This window comes from Acartia tonsa, chromosome 14, assembly GCF_053477335.1.
Source record: "Acartia tonsa isolate MP-2025a chromosome 14, ASM5347733v1, whole genome shotgun sequence".
NCBI classification, from domain to species: domain Eukaryota; kingdom Metazoa; phylum Arthropoda; class Copepoda; order Calanoida; family Acartiidae; genus Acartia; species Acartia tonsa.
Genome location: NC_137273.1, coordinates 27,042,739 through 27,062,096, shown reverse-complemented (window position 1 = coordinate 27,062,096; position 19,358 = coordinate 27,042,739). Strand labels below are relative to the sequence as shown.

Below are 19,358 nucleotides of genomic sequence, written 5' to 3'. Positions count from 1 at the left end.
AATGCAAATTTTTCACAATAATAATAACAGATAGATAGAGAGATAGGACAACAGCTTTTAAAATTATCACTTAAGCTTTCTTCTCATAATTTAAGCTGAAGGTGAAATTTCACTTATAAGAGTAAAGGAGATTCTTATTTTATTTTCCATTGTTCTAACCCTGATTTAAACTGTACATTTTTAAACTAACTAAAAGCACATTTGCTCATAAACGTAAGCGATTCCAAGTTTGATATTTAACTGCGCTTAATTTCTATAGTCGAGGAGTATTTGTTATAATAGAGTGGCGACACTAGATCATAGGGGTTGTACTATCTATGCATATTTTTATATATTATCTAGTCAAAAGTCTCTAATGTAAGAATTGATAAATCCTATTATTTACAGTAGTAAAGTTTTCTTCTTTGTCCATTAATATCTCGCTAACCATACTAAACCGATTTAGCAAAAACTTCACTTTGGTCCCGGGATGGTTGTTTCATTTTCAAATTTACTTGTTTTATGCCTCATTTCGATTTCGGAGCTCCATGATGTTAGAGGTGTAGATGCTTGATGATAGCATAGCTACTCTATGACCATACTTATACTTCTGGTACAATTACAAAGTATTATGGTGATTCTTTGTTAGTCTGTTGACCGCTAGTTTTTATAGACTTTATATACTGGTCAGAACATGAGTTTTTTTGCTAAACTTAGAGAACTCCTCCCTGATATAGGAACTCCGCCCCCCCCCCCCCTCCCCTAAACTTTGCAGGCATTATTCAGCTTTAAATGATATGTGTGTAGTTTAAGAAAGAGTTGTTGTCCAATCTAGTCGTCGAAATTCTGTCAGAAATCAAGATCATACCGGGTACTAGGTGTTTATACTATGCTTAAGTAATTTATATTAGCTCTTATAGTTCTATTTAATCTTCTTAGGGATGATTTGTTTTCAACCAGAAGGCAATTTAGAAATAAATAAGCTGTACACTTCCGTCAGGAAGTTAAAAATCCAAGTCTATTTGCTATTATAGGTCAAACATGTCTATTTGAAATATTCTATGTTTAGATAGTAGGTCCCCAAGGCACTAACACCCCAAATAATGCAAAAAAAAATGTAAAACTTTGTGCTCTGGAACTTAGTATGATAATTAGTTGCAGCTATTATTGCTATGGCATTCCCCCAACTCAAATTATTATGTCACACATCTAACACATCATCATTAGGCACAACTTTTAACATCTTTATTTATGGCCAGGAATAAGGTATAACCAACAAGCAAAATAAATATAAAATAATATTTGGGGGGCAAATGGAGAGGTCGTCAATTTTACGATGTGTTGCCCCCCAACGACAGCTGAAAAACACATACAGGTTTCGTGATTTTCTTCCGAATTAATTCCGTTATCAGTATGAGCTGATTTATGGCGCGTTTTGGGTCGAAATTCGAACCCAACAACACTATGTATACTAGGGTGGGTTCATATCGGAATTAGACAAAGCGGGGATATGCAACAGATAAAATTAACCTTAAAAACATTTCTGACCGAAAAAGCATTTTACAAAATTGAGTTTTAGAACACAACCACTTAAAATTATAATTCATTACTTATTAGTATGCAAAGACGACATTCAAATTTTTTTTTTAATCTGAACTATGGCTTCATGGTGCTCCCTGGAAAGGCCTTGAGGAGCTGAATCAGGAACTTTTGTCCGTTTCAAAATATCTCGTTCCTAGCCTTAGAAATCACTAAAAAAACAAAAATTTTTAAGGTTTATTGAGAATTGTCCAATTTGTAGAGGTTTTTTAGATTTTCTCAGGCTAGGAACGAGATTTTTTGAAATGGACAAAAGTTCCTGACTCAGCTCCTCAAGGCATTTCCAGGGAGCACCATGAAGCCATAGTTCTGATTCAAAAAAAAATTTGAATGTCGTCTTTGCATACTAATAAGTAATGGCCTCAGAAAAAAAATGTTCAAAATCGACCCACCCTAATGTATACTAGGATATATAAGTTGGAAGGAATTTTAATGTTAGAGGGAGATTTGAAATCTGCATCAAATTTTAAGGATTTTTAAGTTTTTTGTATAATTATTTATCTAAAAGTGGAATTACAATTTAAGTTCATAAATTTTGACCAATAGGATAGGTGGATTGGAAACTACCTGTGCTCTAATTGGTTGAATGATGTGCGACACTTAAGCTTCTCTTATCAGAGCGAAGATAATTTTCAATCCACCAATCACAGATGTTAAAACTAATTAACTTAAATTGTATTTCCGCTTTTAGATAAAGAATTATACAAAAAACAAATTTTATAAAAAATCCTTAAAATTTGATGCAGATTTCAAATCTCCCTCTAACATTAAAATTCTTTCCAACTTATTTATCTTAATGTATACTTATGTATCTCCATGTTGTTTATGTTGAAAATAATAAAGGTTGGACCGAGGGGGGAGAGATCTTATATGGGCATTTTGACCCCTATACATCGATGTCATAATTCTATGTAATATATTCTTGTGGATATGAAAACCCAAAAGTCGTTTGACAACTTTTTGATAATTCAATTCTATATATCTCCTTTACATTATTCACTATTTTTTAAAGGGATTCAGACAGAACTAAAGTGATAAAACAATGGAAGATATATTGATATATACAGTGTGTTTTTTTTTATGAGAACTTTTTTGAAAGCAATTTTACCCCACTTATAGTTATCAGAAACTAATGATTAATGGCTTATTTTCTTCGTTTCTTATAACCATTTATAGAACATCAAAAAAATATTTCAGTTTGTATTTAAAAAGTACAGTAAAATCAAAAATTCAAAACTTAGGTGTCAACATCTAAAAATGTTTTTAGCGCATTTTTCTTAAGCTTAAATCTTCTACCCTTTGCAAGAAAAAAATTGGATTTTTAGTAGTCGACTTTGGGGGGGGCCAGTACTCCCTCCCTGGTTAAGATATGGCCTTCAAACTTTGATATTTTCTAGTACATGTTCCCAATAGTATCTGTATCAATTTTTAACTCAGCCATTCTTGCAAAGGGTAGAAGATTTTAGTATGAGAAAAATGCGCTAAAACCATTTTTAGATGTTTACACCTAGGTTTTGAATATTTGATATTACTGCACTTTTTTAATAAAAACTGAAATATTTTTTTGATGTTCTATAAATGGTTATAAAAAACGAAGAAAATAAGCCATTAATCATTAAATTATATAAGTGGGGTAAAATTGCTTTCAAAAAAGTTCTCATAAAATAAACACACTGTATATGTACTTCTAATTATGATAAACACAATTACCCTTTCTGTATACTAAAATTATTTTTGGAAAAGTTTGGACACTGATAGTTGGTGCTACCCACTTAATATCCAATCTAAGTTTTAAAGTTATCGAATGAAAGAATGTGTTTCTAAAACTCTGAGGATCAGTATAATGTAAAGGATCTAAAGGGATAAGACAATGGATGATAAATTGATGTTCATCCCCAATGACGATACACAAAATTATCCCTTCTGTAGATACCAATTAGTTGTTGCAAATTTTGGACACTCAACTAAATGAATCAACCAATCAAAATTCTATAAAAGTCCCCAATGTTGCTAAGCCAACAAAAAAGAAAACTTATTTAAAACTATGAGGACTAGCGTAAAAACACCCCAATGTCTCCTCCCTCCCTGGTAATTATTTACAGTCTAGCTACCGCTTCCTCCTAGGACAGGAAAACAGAGGCTCTTAAAGTTATATTATTCTACAACCCACTTATCCCATTCCTATTTATAAAGTAGCTTACTGAGAAAATAAATATTACAAAGAAATTATAAGACAATGTTATTTATTGTTGGAAAAAAAGGCAGATTAATTTTATACATTACAATGTATATGTACATACTTAATAACAACAAGATAAACATGCATTCAAACTCACATTGATTCATTCAAAAAATATTAGAATTTTTACAACAGGCATACCCTAATTGAACACATATTTATTAGAATTAGCCTTTTTGTAAAGTCTCTTTTTACCTTAATTTAAATACTATACCCCAAGTTATATTTTGACTAATATAATAAATTTTTTAAAATTAAATTTCAAGTATTTTTTGCTTTACTTGAGACACCCATAAACTATTTTTAGCCTGACAATTTCAAAAAGTCCATATCTTTTTTTAGCGTAAAAAATCCTTTAAATTGTCACTTTTTTATGATTAAAATAGTTTTAGCATAAATAACACACCAATTGTTATTGATTTCATTTGTTTTTGTTGAAAGAACCTGGATTTTTTTGACAATTTCCAAAAACTATTTTCATCATAAAACTTTTTAATCACCTTACAGTCATCCACTCTACAGTGTCCCAGGTTCAGGGCATGGCTTCAAAATTTCAAAAAGAACCCAAAATGTGGTGCTTTTGCAAAAATTTGCAAAAATGAATTAAAAGAGTTTAATTTAAAATATTTCGTAAATATCAGTGCAAAAATGAAATTATTAAATGTTCCTCCTCCAATTCTATCTCAATTTTGCTAACAGCAAAAAAAATTTGAAGTAATGACCTGAAACAGGGACATAGTAATCCACACATGCACCCTACCACATCGCGCCACAAATCTGAGGAAAATCACATATTTTTTCAGCAGCTCGAAGAATGTCAGCATTAAAGAAAGTCATCAGCTGTTCCAGTTAGGTAAATAAAAAGCATGTGATGGTACCTGGCTGAAAAATCTATTATTTTCAGTGTAGATCATTATCAATTAAATACCCTTAAATAGTATTCATTGAATTTAATTGTTTGAACCTTTAATTTATAGCAACTTTGCTTTTATATACAGCACAATAGATTTTCCTATCCATACATAGCACATGCATCTTATATACCTTCCTGTATTCACATTTCTCCCTTGAACAATTGTACATAGAAGAAAGATAAATATAAATCATATAATTTGTTTTATTTTTATAAAAGAGTCGAAGTTGTGTTCACAATGTGTTGTCAAACATATTATATGATTGGAAAGAAATTGTAATTTGGTTTTTAATTTTTTTTTTGTATAAATATAAAATAAAGTCCTGACAATCAATTTGAAGCAATTTGTTACTTGGATTAGAATATTTTTTACAACAATTTAAAAATAAATGATAAACAATTGGAATAAAATAAATTCGTGTTTTTTCTAGATAACTAAATTCAACAAAATTATTTAAGTCTAACAGATATCAATAAAAAAGAGTCAAAAGTTTTTTTTAATGTTATGTACAATAATGTATATAATAGTCAGAAAAGTATATTTGTAAGTTTACATTAAATAACTGTTTCGATTTGAAAAGAAGTCTTAAATATTAGGAAATACAAAAAATATTTCAGTATTTTGTCTTTTCATAGCTTTATATTAGTTTAATGGTACAGTAAAAAAATAATGAGGTTCAATATATCAAATTTTTAAATTTTTAATTCATTAAATAAACGATTTTTTGCTCAAAAAGTTTGATATAAGGCGCCTGCAATAAGATTAGAGTTATAGTATGAGAGAGTGTGCGTCTGCTCAGAATATATATATATACACAGAAGAAGGGGGGGACAGACCATGAAGCTGACCAGCAGACCAGCCTATAGCTCAGGATTCAGCTCCTTCCTGACGTCATTTTCTGGTCTTGTGTAGACAACACCCACGGGAGGTCCCTCAGGATCGTAAAATCTTGCTAGTCTGAAGCACCTAGTATATAGATCAGGTTAGGTTTCATTCGAATAGGGTAACCCTGCAGAGTTAAGAGCGCCCACAGGGAACAGACAAACACGAAAAAAATACATAACTCACTCTAATTTTCAATTTATTTTACCAGTGCTCAAACAGGCACTTTATGTAAAAGTATCAATGAGTTTTTTAGGGAATCTTCATCATACTTTCCAATGCATTGTAGCTAAAGTTGTTAAGATTGGATTTTCGGCAGTTTCCTTCAAAGTGCCTAAAGAGCACAGGTTCCTCACCCTTATTTTGAAATAAATTGGAAAATAAGGGGAAATGTAGTTATTTGTATTTTTTTTCTTTAGGTTAGGTTAAATTAGGTTATTTATGGTAAATGCATAAAAAAATACCCCCTCCTCCCACTTATTTTCAATTTATTTAAAAATCAGAAGGTGTGGATTAACAGTGCTCAACAGTGCATTTAGAGTGAAAGTATCAATATGATTTTAAGGTGAATTAGCAACTTTTCTCATCATTAATTTTCAATTTAGGTAATTTTCTTAAGATTTAAATGATAGACCGTATAAAATCATATACTACATGATTATTGAGCTAGATAGGGAACTTTTAGAAAGAAAAATTCAGCCTTCTATCTAGAATGGCAGCCGAGAAAATCACATTTTATATTGATGGACAGACAGCCAGGTTCTAACAGTTATTTTACCTGGAGAATCCGCCACAGGAGTAAACCATCAGAGGAACCTTTGCTTTTCTCAACCCTAAAATAAAATAATTGTTATTTTTCGCATCGTATTATAAACAGCTTTCCGCGGATATAGAAAGTACAATTATAAGATTAAAACCAGATTTATTAGATCCGAGGTGCCGAAGGCACTGGCTAAAAAACTTGTTTTATTTTTATGATCGTACATTTTTATATTCGTAGAAAACTGTATATATTACGATGCTAGACATAGTTTTTACGTATGGATGAAAACCGGTTCTAATCCGCCGGATTAGGATCGGTTTCGAATGAATACGAGGAAATAAAATTCCTTATACAAAAAAAAGAAAACATGTATGTATCTCTGTGTTTTACTGTCTGTAATTAAAAAACAGTACTTATTGGCAGGGATCGGAAGCCGCGCGTAAGCCACGTGTAAGCCTCAGTGAAATCTTCATGTTATCACTATAAAATTCAGCTGGATGTATAAAACTGCTCTTTAGCAGACAATCCTTCTTTCTGAAATTTTTTTTTATGCTCACAAGCAGGTTTAATACTGAGGCTTATGCGCGGCTGAGGCGCGGCTTCCGAACCCTGCTTATTGGTTTTCTTTTATATAGCAACTTTTTGAAATTAAATCAATCATTTAAAGAACGATGGCCCTTCCACAACAAATGATGATTTTATTAATAAAAAAGGGCGACAACAAAAAGCTATTGAAATGATATAAATAAAATGGAATAGTAAACTGCGATGCAGCAGTAAATATATTGAAGTTTTTATTGAATAACGACAAACGGGAAAATGACTGTTGATGTTTCAGAGAAACTGAAAACAACTAAGATAATTAGTAAAATAATTCATAAAAAAATGCCAGTTTTAACTAAATAGGAGAATTTTTACCTGCAATCTGTCTGTAATAACTCTTCTTTCTTTGTCTTTCCTCTTCTCTTTCTTCTGCTCGTTTCCTAAAGATCATAAAATTAAACTTTACATTTGTGCAAAGATAATTAAGTCCATAAGTAGCACAATAGTATGAAAATAAGCTATTGATAAAAATAGAATATTCCATTAGACTGTCTTAAATGCCCTTGTTAATGAGAATCATTTTTACTACCAAACTGTAACTTTAACACACTGAAAAAATTCCCTCTTCTATCTCACCTAAACTACTACAAATCACTATATTTTTCTAATATATTGGTCTGCTGGATAATTCTTGGGTTGGTAATGCTGAAGTTTATTTTACCTTGAATCTCTAAGAATTTCTGATTGTCTCTTTATGCTAGTTCTGCCTCCTCTAATTCCAGTTCTCATGGTTACACCTCCAATCTAAATACATTTGGTTTAAGGGAGTAATCAATCTTAAGGGGGGGGGGGGGGGAGTAATTATTTCCCCTAAAATCTATATTAATATGTAGGAGGGTAATAAATAAATAAATAAATAAACCTTAAATTTTTATGTTGGTTTATCTAACATTTCGGGTGGGAAATGTAAAAAAACTTAACTTATTTCTAAAAACTATTGGCTTTGAACCATACTGCGTATGGGTTTTTATGGTGGTTTACAAAACGTTTTGGGTGCCTAAGGTGCCATCAACTTACTCTAACCATTCCTATCTTGTACATGTACATCCTTGAATATATAGTTACTCGTTTTTTCAAGCCTACCATAGAAAGGTTGCGTGATTATATTATCAATAATTGCAACAAAATTTATTTTACCTGTGAACCATCAGCGCCAGCTGCAGTTCCATTAGTCTTGCCATCTAAAATTAGGAAAAGAATTAGGTAAAATGTTAAATAGAACTTGCTAGCATTTTCATATTATAAATTGACACACAATATATTCTTTTATGTTTTAAAAAAATATTCCATTATCCAAAGAGATTTTTAGTTTCTCCAATGTTTTTGCAACTAAAACTAAACTTTCTATGAATTGTATCGTCTAGTGTAGTATTTTCCTTAATGGGGCCCTGAGGGAAGAGGGGTGGCGGTCGACCCTTTACTTTAATTTTTCAGATGGGGGTGAGGGTATTCTTTGTAGTGACAATTTCTCCTAAGAAGATGGCGGTACTAAAAATAGTTATAAACCTACCCTGACCCTGTAATAAGCTTTAATGTAAAGATGAACCATATCAGTATTGCAGTTAGCGAGATCATTCAATATACAGATAGACAGATGAACATCCTGTTACTTTCCAATAAGAATTGCTTACCGACATCATAAGTTTCCATTTTAATATCTCCATACTTTCTACCAGATCCAATTTCTCCTCTGGAATAAAATTAAAAGTTATCTCCTCATTTCAAAGTCATCTTCTACAAATTTTGCTTGCCACAGGGCCCCAAGAACATCAAAGAACCCCTCTCCGTTATTTCTAATAAATTTTGGCGTAGTTTTGTGCTTTATGACTAAACCTAAAGGGCTGCCTAGTAGTACCCTCTTTAACCTAAGCTAACCTAGCCAACGGTAACAAATATCAACAGAAAAAATTTATCATATCTACTCTTTAGATATACCTGGATGTAGAAAGGGCTGTTCCAGCCAGAAGCGCAGCTACTCTATTGTTAATTTCTTCCTGGCTGGAGGCAGAGTTCAGAATCTGTTCCATCAAAGCTCTTGATTCTGCTGATACTAAAATAAAATAAAAATTATTTTTGTCCCAAAACTTGTGAACACCCAGCCTTAGTAAAATATAATTGAAATTTTAAAATATAAGGAGAAAATTAAAATTGGGTACTTTATTGAACTTTGATTGGTTGAATCTAAACTTGTTCTAAACTTTTCAACCAATAATTTGGATCTACAGAGGAGAAAATTTTGTACATTATCAATGCATGTAAATCAATTTATGATTATTCTAATCTAAAATTTTTATTTTGCTAAGGCTTTGTGTACATTTTATTCTAATAATAAACAGGACAAACAAATTCACACAAACAAGAAAAAAAACTTGACAAAAACGACAATCATTTCCAAACTTTATACATATTTACAGTTGGTCAATTTACCTGGTTTGTTCTTTATTTTTTATTTAAACCTTAATAACCTATAAGTTTATCAACATGCAAAATCATGCAATTAATAATATTTATTTATAATTAATGTTCAGAATGTCAGATTAATATTTATTTTTTCCAAAATATTGTGCAAAACCTATTTGTTTCTTTAAAACATTTTCTAGTATCGCAGCTTCTATAAAACTAGAGTATTAGTGTCAAAATGTCCATCCATCTGTTTACAAGTGTTGAGTCTAAGAACCTTAGTATCTAGTCGAAAAAAAAATCAGAAAATGTTGGCCTTTATTCCTTTAATGTTGCTATGTAATATATTTATTGTTCTTTTTTTTAACTAGATTGGTAACTTGCTAAATATAACTTCGCTACTTAAGGACATACCTTTTGAAAAATATCTATAACCTAACTAGTAATTAGATGTTATATGTATATTCATATTATTTACTATATAGATTTATATATTATTCATTTAAGATTTTATTTATTCATTTAATGTATAACCCTATTTAAAATTAAATGTAAAAAGGAAAAATAGTATTTTTGTGTGAGTTAAACAGCACTGTTACTTCGCAAGTCAACAATGTCGGTCTGTCTGTCGGCAATGAATATGTTCCCTTTGTTCTAAGTTCCACCACCTTCCCTTTACATTTTACTCTTAGCTTCAACCTCATAAATTAGCATGTTCTTATATCAAATAAAATACAATAAGCTTATTATGGCTTTTCTGCGGATTTAAAAGAAACTTTTTTGTTATGTTTAGAACCCCAATAAAGTTTATATTTAGATAATGTTTTTATATTTAATTTAAGTTTAAAAACTTTCACTCATGTGATCAATGTGTGTATTATTAATTTTGGATCATGTTTACAAGAGTAAGTATCCCAACAAACATTTTATTTAATAATTTCAAAGGTGGCTTTAAAATTACGCGAGTTTTCTTTAGCCTTAGACCCAAATGCATGCATTAATGATTTTTAGACCATGTTGTCCATTTCTGTTTTGGTCAGCCATTTAACCATTTGCAGGCCTTCAAATTATATAAGTAAAATGTGAAAGGATTTCTTATCTCCTTGACATGATCCAATTTTGGATAAAAACTTTATGTTCATTATTTTGATTTTTTCTAACTTGTGTACTCTAAGTAAGTTTTTTTCTAATTTCCAACTTTCCCTTTTTTAGAATGCTTTGATTTTGTTTTTCTTTTGGGCTTTGAACTATTTACTTCAGAAAGATTGGAAGTTGATTTCCGCCCATTCAACTTTTACCTACTGCTTTCCCCAATGTGACCCTAATCATATGAGAGCGTAGCCGCTGGTCATTTCAAAAGAAATGAGACAGAAACATGAAACAATTTCTAACCTAACCCAAACTGTGCTATGTAGTAATCTAATCAAATATGTATAATTTGAAGACTTGTGTGTTGCTTCAACTTACGTTCAGGCACATGGCACTGTGACTTGGTGCGCTCCTTGTGCTGCTCAATAGCCCTGTCCACGGCGTCCAGGTTCTCTCTCAACACCTCGTTCAAGTCCCCTCGTCTCATGCGCGCAATGCCGGATGAGGATATGTAGGGACCTAGTGATATAACACACAAAAACATGCATAAGTTTGTATTCAGTTGAAGAATCTTTCAGAAAAAGAATAGTCAATAATATTCATCTGATATAAATCCACTTCTATTACATAACATATGGACAAAAATAAATAGTTTTCCTATTTTTTATACTATTGACTGTTCTTTGACTTTTTAAAATACGCTTATGCTTTGAAGTAAAAATATTGAATAGGTTACAATTTAAGCTTACAAATGTTTTATTCATACTTTGTTAAGAAGCAAAAAAATATAAAATATGATATAAATGTAAACATACAAAGCTCAAATTGTTACCCATAAAAAATGAACCTTTTTTAACATAAGTGGAAAACTAGCCAGTAAAAAATCTTTCTCGTATTCATTCGAATCCGGTGGATAGGAACCGGTTCTCATCCATACGAAAAAACTATGTCTAGCACCGTATTATGACCAGTTTTCTACGAATTTAAAAATGTACAATCATAAGATTAAAACCAGTTTTTTTAGCCCGTGCTTTCGGCATCTCGGGGCTAAAAAACTGGTTTTAATCTTATAATTGTACATTCTATATCCGCGGAAATCCGTTTATAATACGATGCGAGAAATAACTATAACTAATAGGCTAGTTATACCATAAGGAAGTTTGTAAAAATTTTACCACTTATCAAATAAAGCATTATATATATATTGATAAATGATAAAAAAAAATAACTTTCCTTATTTATATTCATTAGCATAAATTTTCAACTTATACTGATGAATAACAAATTGAACAATTTTAAATGATATTTACATGCCAAAATGACCTTTCAGATGCAAAAAAAAGTATAATACATAAATCATAAAAAATATATGTGAAGTAAAGTTAAAGAAACAAAAAAAAATTTATCCTCTAAAATCTAGAGATCTGCTCATCTAAAAACTATTTTGAAGAAGTATTTACAGCTTAACAAATCAAAATATAAAAGTATGGGGAAGTAAAGACATAAAAAATAATGAAAGCTTTTTACAGCAAGAAAAATAGCATTATGGACAATATTCAGTCTTTACAACCAAAAAAAACAAAAAAAATAGTCCTCAAATTTAAAAAAAAAACATTGTTTTTTTTGGAAGAATGGCTTTTATTTTTCTGTACAATTAAAAATATTTTATACAAAAATTAGAGAAATTTTAAGTGCTGGAACCCATAATTCTTATTCAAGAAATTTTCCATTATAGCATTTAAATGGGGGATGATAAATTAAGTGTAGATTCATTGCCAATCCCCTCCCTATAATTATATATACACTTTTCAATCAATTGAATAATTCTTTAATGAAAATAACAAATATAACCCAAGCAGCACTAAAAAATATCTCTAATACTAATATTGCACTTACCACCAACAGGAAGAGACTTAATGATTTGGTCCTTGTCCAGTTTAGCTCCACTTTTCAGGGCAGCCTGCAGCTCCTCTGCAAATAGCAATAACAGATTATTTATCAATTTTGAAAAACAAATAATAGTATGTATTAAAAAATATATATTATATTGAAACTTAATAAAAGTGCTATTCTTCAAAAAATAAATAAAAATTTTAAATTATGTTAAAGAATTATTCAGCATCATAATTTATGGTTCTAATCCTGCAATATAAAAAAATCTAAATATCTTTTTGTACATATATATAGAAAAAAAAACTATTTCTACAAGTGTGGATTGAACACAAAATTTCTAATCTAATGTAGTAAGTTTCCTCAGCTAAATGTGTTTTCTAAAATATCATATATTAATTTCATAATTCTTGACTTACAATTTTAAAACCCAAATAAAGATATATAGATAGCAATATAAAATGCAAAATAGTTCCTTTTTTTGGTATATAAAAATTTTACCTAGTGTCATTTCTTCTGGTACACAATTCAAACCTTAATCAAATAAAAAGCTTTGTTTATGTGTCATGTTTCTAATTTCTAGTTATTCCTTCAATATTTGCTAGGCTAGAACAGAGGGGAACACAGAACATCAAGTCAAAGACTTCTTAATCAAAAACAACTTTAAACATTTAAATTTTTATTATTTATGTAATTTTGTTACTAGTTGCTTGTTTTCAAAAGAAGTTTTTGCTTTATGTTTTTATAATTATTAAATAATTTCAGCTAATAAAAGATAACATGATAATTAGCTATAAAACATTAACAGGGGAAATCAATAATAAATATGTTCAGAGCCCTTCTAAATTTTCTATGAAATTAATAAAAACAAACCTTCAAATTGCAGACCTACAGCTAAATAAACAAAAAACTAATACTAATATCTAACTAAATAAGGTGTATGTAAGGTAGATTAGTTTTTGCCCTTAACAAATAAATGAAGAAAAGTATTTTACTTTTAAGTTTGTTAAAGGCAAAAATATTAAATTGTTAACATTTTTCATATGGTTATTAGTATTATCAGTGAGGTTTTAATATTTGCACCTAATAAAATGTATGTTGTATTATCTAAAATATGTTATATTTTATCAAAAGTTTTTGTTTGTTTAAATTTTCTCAACTTTTAATCTTAAATCCCAAAATAAACCATACCCCAATAAATATCTTAATTAATCATTGTTATATTTTCAATACATTAAAATTTCATGCATTAAAAATTTAAATCCAATACTTTAAAATCTACTTGCAATAGGCAACATCATGCAATTTTCAATAACCAATAACCATGCTAAATTATATCAAAACCAATGATTCTTAAGTTGAATTAAAATATAAAGTAAATTATTAAGTGTTTAATTAGCCTTTTTACAGCAATCAAGAATATGACTTTATATTTGGTCGCCATGCTGAGAAACATAATCATGCAGAATCACCTGCAGATTTTGCTATAGCTCTTAATATTTCATTTCTGTCCCCAGATTGCAACAGTTGAGAAATTCCTCTATGTCTTGAGGAAGCTTTGTCTGTGTATTTAGGATTAAGTGTTTCATGTGTAATGTGATGATTATCTGTATTCTTGTCAAAGTGTGCCCTATGACCCACCATTCTTCCTTCAGTGTCGTGTACAGCTGATGATTCTGCACTTAAATCTGATTGCCCATACTTTCTTTGTGCTCTTTGTTGTGTATTTGCATTGACTGCATTGTATCCATGGTGTTCATTAAATCCATCTGCATTATTCAAAGAATCTCCAGAGAAATTAGCAGATAACATTTGACTCATTATTTCTGGTGGTAATGACTGAAATCCTTCACTTGTCATCACTCCAATTGCATTTCCATGTTCATCATTTATTATTAACTCAGGATTAATTGGTATCTGACTGGTCCCAGGCATACCAAATTGTCCTGTATTCTGACCTGAACCTGATAACCTGCTAACTGCCAGCTGTTGTGGATTTCCAAAACTGTTCAAAACTTGTTGACCACTCTTGGAAGAAAAAGGATTTCCTTGAGAATCAGTTTTACTTAGCTCTAGATTGCCAGACAAGTCCTTGGCAACAAGATGAAAGTTTCCAGCAGAATCTTGGGCAACTAGTTGACCATTTGGCAACAATTGTACATTCATATTGTTTAATGCTGATAATGATGATGTGGCTCCTAATGAATTATGTGCTGCAGAGTCTACTGTGCCAAATGACAAATTTCTTGAACCTAAATGTTGATTGATATTTTGTTGATTTAATATTCCACTGTTTGAAATAACTTGAAAATTTCCAGAAGAATCTTGTCCAACAATCTGACCATTAGGAAGCATTTGTACATTTTTCATGGAACCTGTTAGACATTGTACAGTAGAAGAACTTGTGAGGCCTAAAACTTGCATGTTACCATGTTCATCTTGTGCTACTATTTGACCATTTGGTAAAACTTGAACATTCTTTGAACTTATGTTACAATTAGGTAAAACCTGACTTTGTAATTCAGTTGCAATATTAGTAGGTAAGACTTGAATGTTTCCTTTGGCATCTTTAGTAACAAGGTTTCCAGAGCCATCTTGAGTTACAATCTGTCCATTTGGTAACATTAAGTTACTTGGTATTGTACTATTACCAAGATTTTGGCCAATAAGTTGTCCAACTGTACCACTTGTCAAGTTTTGTAATTGTATAGTATTCCCATTTGAACCCATGAGCCCCATGCCACCAGAAGAGCTCAGATTACCTACTTCATCTGTAACAAGTAACTGGCCATTAGGTAACTGAACTATGGATGATTTCTGACTGCAGGATGGTAACTTAACCATATTGCCATGACCATCCGGTATCATAATATCTCCACCAGTTGATAATTTTGTTTTTAAAACATTAGAAATATTTGCATTTGATAAGGTATCTAAATCTAAACCTTTTATAGGAATATTCGTGCCATCAGCAGAACTTATCTTTATGCTTCCATCAGAACAAATTTCAATCTTTTGTTCTGAACCTGCCTCTCCAAGAGTCTGTTTGAGACTTTTAAGAACTGCAGGGTCAATATTTGCAGAATTATCAGAAAGAATTTGTTGTAGGTCAGAAACTGTAAGATCTCCAGAGTTGGCGAGTGAGGACAAAAGAGCTGGAGCAGATATTTTACTTTGTGTTGCCACATTTCCATTGTTAGATGAAATTCCAGGAGCAAGGATAACATTTCCCTTGCTATCCATGACCACAGATTGTTTACCATGTTGTAAACTAACTTTAGCCCCTTCTCCCAATAGTGCCTTCACTTGTTCTGGATTAAGATTTGTGATATTATCTCCCAACAATGCTCCAATATTCTGTCCATTGTTGAACTGGCTGTGTAATCCTGTATCAAAGAAAAACAAAAATGTTCTCTAGTATGTAATGTGTATATATAGTGTGAGTAAAGAGTTTGCAAAATTTCATGTAATTTGACAAAAGGAATGTAAATATGTCTCATGTGTTATACATATATAACTATCTGTCAGCTATATGTGTACTTAATAAAGCAAGCTTTTGCTGCTAGAATATTTAACAAATCAAATTTTGAATTGCTCTTTTGATAAATATCAAATGCAACTTTTTTATGTACTAATACTATGCTATTCATAATTTGATATGATAAATTTATTTTGAATATTTTTTAATTTTGTATCAGTGTGGTAGACTAATATGTAAAATGTGATCAATAAATAAATGTCAAAAATATGTGGACATCTAAGACAATACTAAAAACCAGAAGTCTTAATTTACCTGAATCACCACCTTCCTCACCCTCTGAAATAATTACAATCTTAGTTAATTAATAAGACATTTTAAAAATAAAAAAATTACTCCAATTCAATATTTTTGTTTTCCTTTTCAAAATATTTTTTTCCGTAAAGGAATGGATTGTCAAAAATTGATGTAGATTATTAAAATTTAAAAAAAACAATAACACATGTACACTAATTCTATTTAAAACTATTTTCCTTGATAGTATTGTCCAAAAAGAGTTGTTTTGTTGATAATGTTCAAATTATATGACACAATTGTAAATAATGTTCAATTTATAAAAGGTTTCTACTTCATTTTCTAGTTTGTAATATCAGCTACTCTATGAATGAGATATAAAGAGCAAATGATCCTTTCCACAAGGTAAATAAATATTTTTACTTATGGTGTTGTTTATCCTTGTATCATTTTCAATTTATAACCTGGGATGCTAAAAGCAAAATCCATCAATTTTAAACTTCTTTGAAATTAAATCATAAAACAAAGCAAAAATGTGTGGGAGTCAATAAAAATAAAATTGAAAGTATTGCTTTAGATCATCCAACTAGACAGTGAACCCGAAGTTGCACCTGCAGATAACCGGTTACTTTTTCCACCAATTACAATCACATTTCCATCCTCTGTTTCTACTTCATGTATAACATCATGTCCATTACCCAAGCTTGTTTTAGAGCCCTTGACTCCATGTTGTGTGAATGTATGGTCATCTTCATCATCATCAGCTTCTAATTAAGGTGTACAAATGTTGTGTATGTAAGGGATGTATGTTCATATATTTGCTTTTAACAGGTTTTTTAAAAATACATCCCCATTTTAATCTAGTGAAGTTTCCTCTAGTGTCAAGATAAGTGTTTGATTTGTACATACAAAAGATCCACATAATCTTCTATGGTAAAATTCATTAGGTCTAAACTAATGATTCCACTTTTCATAAATGCAATATAAATCTAGGAAATGAACATACATCCCTCAAAAAGTGATACAAAGATGAGAAAAAACTCAATATTTCAAAATATTCCATTTTTACAGAATTTTTTAGAGTTATTGTCATCTTTATTCAATTGATTATTATGTACAAGTGGAAAATTGTCTTTATATCATTTTGATAAGATTATATGTAAAAAGTTATTTTGGTTCAACATATCTTAAATATGAAATAATTAAGATTTCTGTCTGATTTCAAATACTACATGTTGAAAACTATTACCCACTATAACCCACTTCTCAAAAGTTTGCTTTCCAAATTAAAGGCATGAAGTATTTGAAAAATGCAGTTAAAGATGGAAAATTGATGTATTTATCAGTCTCTTTTCAAACATACACATTTACTGCTCCTTTCTCATGTTAGGGCATGTATCTTTAACTTTACTTTCATAATGTTTTTTTTAAATATTTTGATCTATATGTAAATATAAGTGCATGTACGTCTGGGCTTTTATCTCTGAAAAGTGTTAAATGAAAAGTAAAGTACAGATTTGGACATGTGACCACTATTTAACATTTTTTATGCCTTTAGTTTTCCTACAAATTCCTTTTTTGACCTTAACGGAAGGGGTAAAAAATGTGGTATGTACATGTACTATTACTACAAGTCAGGATTGATATTGTAATTTATACACTAGTATGTGTACAAGAAGGACTACATTCATACATAGCTCAGCACAATTTTTTCAAAAATAACAAATAATCAAATAAACCTTCTTAGATACGCCAGAAATTCCATTTCTTTTAATTACAATTGTGTAACCAAATATTTTAGCCATTTTTCTTTTACACCAGCCGAATAAATGATATCTTAATCATAACCAGCCAGACATACAAATATTCTTACAAAGAAGCGTTACTACAAATAAAATATATAAACATAGATTAAAACATCATATAATTATAAGGTCATTAGTCATACACAAAAATATTTGTCTCAAGTCTTTGTATAAATTGTCATAATTGTCATTTTAAGACGAATGTGCAGCTACAAATTATTTATGTTCAGAAAAAAAACTTTAAAAGCACTAAGTTTTGTGGACTAAAATCAAATCAAGAAGTACTATTATTTATTTCTAGAAAATCCAAAATGTAAAATGTTCATTATGATTCTAAAATCATATTTGTATTTCAAAATCCAATACAAAACTGTATTTCAAATGTTGACTATTAAATGCTTTATTTAATCTTGTGCTAATATGTTTCATTAAAAAAAGTGATGAAAATAAGTTAACAACAAGGAGTAACCACAAATTCCAAATTAGAATTATTTACCAAATTCAAAAATGCATAATTTCCTACCCATTTTCATTTGTTATTGACCAATTCACCCCTGCCTATTTTTCTTTGAAACAGGTAGTTAGGTAGTTAACTTTTTTCATCACCTTCTCATGTTGTAAAAAATGTAAAATCTGGCCTTACCATTAAAGACGGCGGATAATGACTGCTTTAGTTTATTTTTGTGGTCTGGGTCATCTGTTACTACGGCTACTGTGGCTCTGAATAATACATTATTGTTATTTTTTATATTATTTAACCATTTTAGATATAATGTTAGCATATCAGAATCACAGAGAAAATTGTTGTTAATTTCAAGGAGTAATGAAATTTGATATTTTACTGATTTAGGTACAATATCTGCAACAAAAAAAAAACTCGAAAAAAAATCTACTGCAGATGTTTTTGTACATATGCCTTTTGAACGGTTTTTTTCACCATGTGTGATTACTTTTGCGGTTCATATTAAGAGTATATTACACAAAATTTTTTTTAGAAGCGCAGATTCTCTATAACTAATGGATATGTGCACTCACCTCTTTGTGACGTCTTCATCATAGTATGAACCTCTTCTCTCCAAACCACCAATAGTAATACTACCCTGTCTAGATCTACAAAAAAATATATATGTCGTTTTTTAATTGACTATTTTAAATTACAGAAACACACCCCATTCTTTATTTTGACCTAAGGGTAGTAGTTTTTATTGTAATTGTCTTTTTACTTTAGGTTAGGTTATATTGATTACAGGATAGATCTGCAGGTTTATGGCCTCCCACAAGAGTTAGGCACTTTGAGTCATATAAAAATCTGTAAAGAGCGGAATGTTTATTTACCTTGGATTTGCTGGTGGTGTGGCAGATCCTCTACGGCTGTGGCTGTTCATGGCTCCATCCAGGTTCTTGTTTTCTACAAGATAGTTTA

The 19,358-nt window shown here is 30.2% G+C and overlaps 1 protein-coding gene across 13 annotated transcripts in view; it reads right to left on the bottom strand.

The window, feature by feature from the left end:
- Positions 1–3,804: 3,804 nt before the first annotated feature.
- Positions 3,805–19,358, bottom strand: part of LOC145306005 (uncharacterized) — an 81,978-nt gene continuing 66,424 nt past the window's right edge. The window contains exons 23-38 of one of the 13 annotated variants that reach the window (XM_080147926.1): positions 19,271–19,343; positions 18,971–19,045; positions 18,579–18,655; positions 16,742–16,897; positions 16,152–16,175; positions 13,831–15,744; positions 12,860–12,892; positions 12,365–12,439; positions 10,847–10,987; positions 8,915–9,029; positions 8,611–8,669; positions 8,117–8,160; positions 7,641–7,723; positions 7,295–7,359; positions 6,392–6,446; positions 3,805–5,697 (exon numbers count right to left, since the gene is read on the bottom strand). In XM_080147926.1, coding sequence (XP_080004052.1) covers positions 5,592–5,697; positions 6,392–6,446; positions 7,295–7,359; positions 7,641–7,723; positions 8,117–8,160; positions 8,611–8,669; positions 8,915–9,029; positions 10,847–10,987; positions 12,365–12,439; positions 12,860–12,892; positions 13,831–15,744; positions 16,152–16,175; positions 16,742–16,897; positions 18,579–18,655; positions 18,971–19,045; positions 19,271–19,343 — 3,095 coding nt within the window. In that variant the 3' untranslated portion in view covers positions 3,805–5,591. The remainder of the gene's footprint in view (positions 5,698–6,391; positions 6,447–7,294; positions 7,360–7,640; positions 7,724–8,116; positions 8,161–8,610; positions 8,670–8,914; positions 9,030–10,846; positions 10,988–12,364; positions 12,440–12,859; positions 12,893–13,830; positions 15,745–16,151; positions 16,176–16,741; positions 16,898–18,578; positions 18,656–18,970; positions 19,046–19,270; positions 19,344–19,358) is intronic. The other 12 variants (XM_080147927.1, XM_080147929.1, XM_080147928.1 and 9 more) reach the window with 12 other exon arrangements.